We start from the raw sequence: 8,734 nt of genomic DNA, 5'->3' as shown, positions 1-8,734 counted from the left end.
AATATGATCAAATTTTGGCTTTTAATAATTTTCCTCTAACAGTTTTATCATTAAACTTCTCCAAGGAGATAGTGACATAAACATTTACACTAGAATGCTCCATTTTGTCTGTAATAAGGTCATGCATTTTTTTTCAAGTGTATAGACAATTGTTTGGTTTCCAATATAGCTTTTGTACCTTGGAGAAAAACAAAGTCCAATGTAGTTTTTTAATCAGTATCACATGATAAACAAGAAAAATCCAATTATGGGTCTATGTAAAATAGACCTTTGGAGTGTTAACAGTAGACTAGGAACAAATGGGAAAATAACTTATATTTTATTGCACTTTCCCTCTTGATTTTTAAACTTGATAAATTATTGTTGAAGGAGCAAGATATATTAAGACTAATACATTTTTAGACTTATTTAAAAACACCTATGAATACAGACTTTCACTTTGAAGTTAAAAAACATTTGAGTTTGGATGATAACATACAGCAATATTGAATAAAATACGACTACATTTAATCCTCTAGTAAATCATCTGTATAAACTGCTAAGTTGATTAAAAAATTAAAAACATTAAAAGGACCTTGTCACTATGAGTCCACACAATTCTTTCAAGGCTCTTAATCCATCACCCTGAGACTCACTTCTCTTAAGGGGAAAAGAATGCCAAAATCCAAAACAAAAATAAAGTTGCTGCAGATGAGCCTTACATAAATGATTTGAATATAATGCAGTATGAAAGAAGTTAGAATAGGCAAGAAATTATAAGCAGTATGAAAAAAATCAACAGAAATAGCACTACCAACATGTAAGTGTATAAATAAATACTGTAAAAAATCCAATGAGATACAAAAATTTTGCTAAAAATTCCTTTGGTTTTAGAGATGTATTCTTTTGTTTTACATAAATAAGCTGACATAGTGCATCTGGAAGAAAGTGTGTGTCAGTAACTGTGCCGTAACTGATATGTCACAGAAAACAGTGTGCTTAGATGCAAGTGCCAACCAGGATGCTTGATTCTTCATAAATATCTTATTAAAAGCATCTTTCTACAATGTCAGTAAAACTATAATTCCTAGTTTTAAAGAAGCATTCATCTTTCTGTTCCAATGACTGGATCAATTTCATATTGCAGAATATAACTAAAATATGCAAATACTTTCTAAGTGGAAAATGTTATTTAAAATGACCCTTTTAGTAGCTAAACATTTAAAAAGTTCAACTACTAAGCTCAAAACAATCCAAAATCTCAAAAAACAAAGCCAAACCAAAAACATGCCTAAGGAAAATGAAGGGACCCGACAGAGATGTATAATGCCTGACCGGTGATAGTTACTGACTGGTATCTTACTTTCCTATTTTTTACTTTTCATTAAAACAAAAACATAAAGATTGAAGCACTCAAAAGCATCCCTACAGCACAACCAGTTGTGTTCTGGAGTATCAAAGCATGATCTTTTTTTCTCCTTCAGATGGGGCCTCAGTATGTTGCACAGTCCTGTCTTGAACTCCCAGGCCAAGGGCCGCTCCTGCCTCAGCCTCCCAGGTAGCTGGGACTGCAGGTGAGTACTGCCACCACATCCACACAAAACAGGAAAAAAAAATCATTTCTTTAGTTCTCTCGGTGTTGGAGATAATGAATTGCTCAATGATTAACCCTATAAATCTCTTCATGCATAATTTTGAAAGAGCTTAGTTATTTTGTGGCATTTTATATTTTAAAGGGAGGAACTATATAGAAAGTCTGTTTTTTTGTTTGTTTGTTTTTTTTAAGCCCTTGTAGTAATGTTCAGCATTTCCTATGACTCTGGGCAAATCTAAGTGTTCAGATTTGATGACAGGGGGTAGGACTGCACCATATAAAAACAAATCTCATCAAAGCTCACATATTTACAGCATACACAGCAAGGCACCCATGTGTAAAAGGGTACTCTTTTATACAGACGAAGCGTAACAAATTTGTGACTGGATGACACACAAAGCAGGGGAAAGTTTCCAGCAATACTAGTGAGTGGCACCTGCTGCTGTGTGGCTCTTGTCTGAGTGCTGAGCAAGAGCTCTGATTTAAGTTTTCTTCATCTTCTGCTCTAATTCATGCTGGTGTTTAATAAGACGTTCAATTTCTGTTCCAAGTGTTTGTAGATTTTCCTTTAGCAATTGGGGAGGGGAAGAGAAAACAGAAGTACTAAGTATAGCAAAAAGATCCAGTTTGAATTGGTTTTTTCTATTATTTCAAAACTGAAGATTAGTCCTAAATGCCAAGGCACACAAACACATAAATGTTTTAGAGTGAAGTTCTATTTAATTCTTGTACTGCAATTAAAACAATTTTTAGCACATAAAATGATTACGTGCTAGATTTTTCAATTATGTTAAATTCATTTTTAACTATCAAAACCCATATGCAGCAAAAATAGAGTATCAGATAATAGCTGCAAAGGAAGAAATACAGCCACAAAATACATTAAGATACTATTGTATTAAAATTTGTTTTGGTAATTAATTGTAACTATAATCTATGTCCACTGTGAAGTAAACAATTTACCTTAGTGTTTAATTAGGCTGATTTAGTTTAAAATATTGAACTTTTCAAAAGAAAAAAAAAAGCATACTAAAATCTTATCTCCAGGTAAACTGTTAGAAGTAGAGCTCGTCTAAGCACTATGTGGGAAACACATTTTGCCATGTTTGCTGATGGCAGGGGAATGAGAAACACAAATACCTTCAAAGTAATGTTTTTTAGTAATGTATCCTCCAAAACAGCCTGTAACTTTCGGTTGATTTCCAAAGAGAGTTCCAGTGTTAAGCCACTGTCAGCAGGATGGGATGTGTATAAAGATGCCATGATGCCTCCACGTCTACTCAAGTGGACTTTGTTAAAGTCAGATGCTTCAGAAGAAAGTGTGCCTGATTCTTCTCGTAAAATGTAACTCTGAATTATTCTGCAAAACAAATAACACTATCAATTGTGTACTTGCAGAATAAAAACAAAGGGACTTGTAAAACTTCATGATATACTAACATTGATAAGCATAAATACCTACCAGGCTAATAACCTATGTTAGAAAACCATTTTTCTTATTAGATGGTTCTTAAACTCTTATCATTTTTGTTCTATCATGGTATTTAGATCATACATAAAATACTGCTTTTGTATTTTTTATTTATATCAAAATATTTTACGGCAATTTCACCTTATTACTCTGATTTCTTTGCTGTCCTAATTCTGTATTTTTCTTTATCTTTCAAGAGTCATAAGCAAACTCCTATTAGACTAAAATTATTTTTTTAAAGTAAACACTTAAAAGGCTCAGGGAAAGATCTATATTATGAAAACAATTATCTTATTTAAACGAGCAAGGTGAGAGGAATTTTGTTACAGAAAAATTTTGTCAGTTTGAGCTAAGTTTGGCTCTCCAGCCTTATATCTATCCCTAAAAGGTGTGTTAATCTTGCCTAAGAGGAAAAAAAAATAACAAGTCACAGTCAATTACAAAAATTAACATGTACTGAACTCTGTATGAGGTAAAAGAAAGACCTCCCTATGCCTACTTAATAATAGGTGATGAAAAAAAGTGTGAGCTGAATGACTACAAGAACTATGTGAAGGCTTCTGCCTTTAGTTCTAGCTACTTGGAAGCTGAGCTGGGAGGACTATTTAATTTCAGGGGTTCAAGGCCAGCCTGGGCAATGTTTGAAGAAGACCCTATCTCGAAAGAAAAAAAAAAAACCATAAACCACAAACACATACACACACACACACCCGAGGAAAGGTTGGCTCTTGATTCATTTTTGAAACCAGTAATATAATAAATATACTATATTACCATAATAACACATACTTTGTTTTTTTCCTAATTTCTTCTACCAACTGTTTAATGTGGTCTTCCATAAATTCTATCTTTTCATTTTTCCGAGCATGTGCTTTCTGCAGCCTAACTATCCTCTCAATCAACATGGCCTTGTCCACTTCAGGAAAGTTATCCACAGTTACTGACGACCCAGAATTTTCTGGAGATCGATCTTCAGCGCTGCTCCGAGCATTCAGGGACCCTGAAGAAAAAAGCAATAGATTAGTAACATATACTCCTCCTTTGTAACATTTATCCCATAACAGTTTCATGGCAATACGAAACCATAAAAAAAGAAAAAGAAGAGGAAAGAGGGAGGGAAAGAGGGAGGAGTGTGTGAGGAGAGAAAGAACAGAATACAGTGGGTAAGCCTGGAGCCAGCCTGTCTAGGTTCAAATTGCATTCCTCCACTTACAGACTGCGTTCTTCTGGACCCACTGTTTAACTCTTTAACTCTTAGTGCCCTCCTTTCTTCAGATGAAAGCGGGAATAATAATGGAACTTACTTCACAGGATTATTATCCTCATTTAAGAATAATATATGTGAAGATAATATATGTAAAGAATTTAGAACTGCATATGGAAGACACTGTTTTAGCCTTTATTTACCAAGATTTGTGAGATTAATTTCTATTCCTCTTTACAAAAACAAAGGTGCTTTTTCAATGCCAGTTGATAGACTTAAGGTAAGCAATCTATATTATCCAAACTAATAAACAGCATAGGTAGGGTCCAAAAACATAAGAAGAATTTCAAAACCATGTTATTTCTATTATTTGTTCTTTCCACTGGTCTAATAGTGATATTTTTCCCTAACATGCAACTCCTAGGAGACAAGGCAGTGAGTCACACTAACACACATACATACAAACACATACCAGTGGGTGTGACATATACATATAGTGGCTATGAAACTCACATACACAAACACACACAGCTGGCTCCTCTATCAGCTCCACATCCACAAGATTCAACCCCCCTCAAAATTACACTGTACCTATCTCATATTGTTACAGTATTTCACCTTGTTATCTGATATATTATATATATGCATATTTGGTTATTTGAAATAGGATAGGGAAGAGGGGAAAACAAGATGAGAGGCAGGGGCAGGGGGAGAGAAATGGGGACCAAGACATGAGAAAGGGTATCAATGTTTGTGAAATAATGCACCTTCTATCTGGTGAATATAAACAATAAAAAATATATGGGAAAAATATTAAACTGTACCTATAAGGAATGTGTGAATCAACTTTTACTATTCTCTAAATAATAAAAGAACTATTTATAGAGACTTTATAATGTTTAGGTATTATAAATAATCTAGAGATGTTAAGGTATGTAGAAAGATGTGCAAATGCTACACCATTTTATAAGAGACCTGAGCATCTGTGGATTTTGGTATCCAAGGAACAGGGGCCCTCGAATCAATTGCCTACCAATGCCAAAGGAAAGGTTGTATATATAAATCTGATACTATTTAGTGGTAGACATTTATTATTTCTCAGGTGATAAAATACAAAAGGAAAAAAATCACATTGTACCATATCTCTTTGTAAGTGAATACAGATCTAAATTTTATAATAAAAGAGGAAGATGTTTCACAAAAAAACAACAATAAAGAGAGGCAGGTAAGAGAAAAAAGAGAAAGAAGGAAGACATACATAGAAATCTAAGGCAAACCTGAATACTTGAGTAAAGGTTAGAACTTAAACATTTAATAAAAAAAAACCCATTTTTATAGTATAATTACATACAACTTCTATTTTTCAAATTCCAAAATAAAAAAATCACACCAACACTTTATCAAATCAAAACTATAATTGCTTTTACCTGATGAACTAGAACGACTTCCCATGCTGCTAACTTCTTTATCATAGCTTCCATTCTCAACTTGATCTAATTTCCTTCGTGCTACAGGAAAGAAATGGATTACTCATGACAGCTATCAAGTCCATTGGCCCCACAATCTAATTTCAGATCCTAAAGTTACTTAGGCAAAAATGGAATAGACAAGGAGATAAAATTCCTCACTACACCCCACAGATAGAAGGCTGTAGATACTACTCAAAATGTAGAGGCCACATCAAAATAAACATAAACAAAAAAATAAACGACATCATGATGATTGATACTAGCATTACCAATTACACTGGAATTTAACCTTTTGAGTCCTCAATAGTTTAAAAGATCCTTCCAGTACCAGAAAATTTCCTACAACATCCTTTCAATTACAGATATAAAAACAAGAATTCTTTCAGCAATACCTGAATATATTCAAATTAAGTAATAAATCTTACCATGGCAGTTCACCTTATTTTAAAACACAATAGTGGGGAATAATACAATTTGAATGCCTAGCTTATTTATCATTGCATCACAATCACCCAGACAGATACTGAAGAGTTGGCATAAAATTTCTAAGTAAAAGAAGCCTGGACTCCAACTCTAGTTGTAATCCTTTCTAGGGCTATTTTAAGCATATCAAATGGGGAAAAAAACACAGGTAACTTTTACTGACAGAAGTAAAAAAGCTTAGATTGGGGGGGGGGGGAGAATGGGGACCATGACATGAGAAAGGGTATCAATGTTTGTGAAGTAATGCACCTTCTATCTGGTGAATATAATGTTACCCTTCTATTAATTACAATAAAAATATATGGAAAAAAAGAAGGTCTTTGCCAATCTCTAAATAAATATCAGATTTACAGATAGATATTAACGGGACTGGCAGAGACTGATTTCTGATCTGGTTTTATTTCTATTTTATACTATATTACTGATCAATTCTGACATCCAATATTTCGAAAAATCTATGTTTAAAATATTTTGGAAATAACTCTAGGTCAATGAAATACTCTATTTTTACTATTTTCTTATTTTGCTTGCAAATTAAATATATTTCACTCTGTTACCTCAAAAAAAAAAAACTTAGATGACCATAACTAGGGCTTCTTCCAATTCTCACACACCTGCAGTTCTGTGAAAAAGCGTTAAGACAGAAGATAATTCACGAAACTGAAAAAGGGAACAACATACAGAACAGATTTAAGAAAACAAATCAGCTGGGCATGGTGGTATTATCTGTAAGACCAGAACTTGGGAGAGTTGAGGCAGGAGGACTGTGAGTTTGAGACCAGCCTGGGCTACACAGCAAGACCCCCATCTCAAAAATAACATATAGGTCCGATAGATATGGAACCTAAAGTGAAATGTTTTCTTTATAAAACTCTTAATAATTCAAAGAAACAAAGTTTAAATGTGAAGACTTTCATACCTTGCTGAAGTTGTTTGGAAAGATCCTTGATATTGGAGGCATGTTTACGTCTCTGAGTTACTAGCTCATCTTTCAATTCTTCAACCTGGATACTCAGCCCTTTAACTTCTGTTTCTTTACAAGTGAGTTCAGCTTGCAGAGTCTGTACTTCCTCTTTGTGCAGTTCTTCCTCTTTGAGCAATCTACTTTCCTGAATGGTAAAAAAAAAAAAAAAAAAGTAAAATATACCAACTTCAATATGTTTCTACTTACTGCTCACAGCTACAAAACCTTAAAATTTTAAATTTCTTAATAGAAAAGATTCTTCTATCATTATCCCTTGCCAGGTTTTTCCTTCTGAGCGTCTCCAAATCCTTATATAGTAAGGCAGGGAAATGCATTAAATGGTTATGCCTTTCCAGACATGCAAAAACATTATGTGATAAAAGTTCTTTCCATTGTTGGAATTTTAAGGATTCAAATTATTATTATTTTGGTTGGTTGTGGGACTTGAACGCTGGGCCTGGGTGATGTCCCTGAGCTCAAGGATACCGCCGTACCCCTTGAGCCACAAGGTCACTTTCGCATTTTCTGGAGGCAAATTGGAGAGAAGAGTCTCACAGACGTTTTGTGCCCGTTTTGTGGATTTGAACCGCTATCCTCAGATCCCAGTCTCTTAAATAGCTAGGATCACAGATGTGAGCCACCAGTGCCTGGCTCAATTTTTTTTTTTTTATGAGCAAATTAAAGACATTCTTACTACTTGAATGTCTTCAACTTTTAAAAATTATTTAAGAAACTCAGAAATTTAAATTATAACCATAAAATGCATAGTGATTTCAGTTAGGAATGAAAGAAATCATGGTTTTATTTTCAAAAATAGTGTTCTTTTTTTGGTCAGTTGTGAGTCTTGGACTCTGGGCCTGGGCACTGCCTCTGAGCTCTTTAGCTCAAGGCTACCACCCTACACTTGAGTCACAGCGCCACTTCTGGGTATCCTAGTGGTTAATTGGAGATAAGAGTCTCACAGTCTTTAGTGCCTTGGCTGGCTTTGAACCATGATCCTCAGCTCTTGGCCTCCTGAGTACCTAGGATTACAGGCATGAACCACTGTGCCCAGCTACAATGTTCTCTTTTTAATCTTAGAGAAAATTTTTAAGTTATATCAATGGAAAGGAAAAAAAGTAATTTAATACTACTATGCTTTTACACTATTAGGAGAATTTAATCTGTGCTTCTTGCTATGCTGTTTTAAGAGTTAAATGCACATTTACACTTACCAAACTAATATTTGTTTGTTTCGCTTGTTCACATTGGCTTTGTAGCTGACTTTCACTACAGGAAAGTTTATCAACCTGTGATTGCAAAGAATTGGATTCTGATTGAAGTTGTGCATTCTTACTAGTAAGCTTCTCTGTGAACAGTAGTAGCTCAGACTCTCTTTTCCTACTGCCTTCAATGTCTTTTTGTAGGTCATTTATCAAAGAATTAAAATTTTCCACTTCTTCCTTCAAATTTTCAATTTCTTGTTTACCTCTAAAAAACAAAGTTTGTATGTAAGCAAAAGTTAAGTTACTATAACAACATTAAATTAATTCTTTGGTAGTTTTCACTTAACGAAATATTTTATAAAAAG

General features: G+C 34.0%; 1 protein-coding gene across 3 annotated transcripts in view; it reads right to left on the bottom strand.

Annotated features, from left to right (window-relative positions):
• Positions 1–611: 611 nt before the first annotated feature.
• Positions 612–8,734, bottom strand: part of Ccdc186 (coiled-coil domain containing 186) — a 34,025-nt gene continuing 25,902 nt past the window's right edge. For all 3 annotated transcript variants that reach the window (XM_090345807.1, XM_090345804.1, XM_090345805.1), the window contains exons 11-16: positions 8,379–8,634; positions 7,120–7,309; positions 5,676–5,756; positions 3,834–4,044; positions 2,714–2,933; positions 612–2,139 (exon numbers count right to left, since the gene is read on the bottom strand). In XM_090345807.1, coding sequence (XP_090201933.1) covers positions 2,056–2,139; positions 2,714–2,933; positions 3,834–4,044; positions 5,676–5,756; positions 7,120–7,309; positions 8,379–8,634 — 1,042 coding nt within the window. In that variant the 3' untranslated portion in view covers positions 612–2,055. The remainder of the gene's footprint in view (positions 2,140–2,713; positions 2,934–3,833; positions 4,045–5,675; positions 5,757–7,119; positions 7,310–8,378; positions 8,635–8,734) is intronic.

The sequence above is a fragment of the Megascapheus bottae genome, chromosome 15 (genome assembly GCF_031878675.1).
Source record: "Megascapheus bottae isolate mThoBot1 chromosome 15, mThoBot2.hap1, whole genome shotgun sequence".
Taxonomy (NCBI): Eukaryota; Metazoa; Chordata; class Mammalia; order Rodentia; family Geomyidae; genus Megascapheus; species Megascapheus bottae.
The sequence above is the reverse complement of the archived record's forward strand: the minus strand, read 5'-3'. Positions and strand labels throughout refer to the sequence as shown.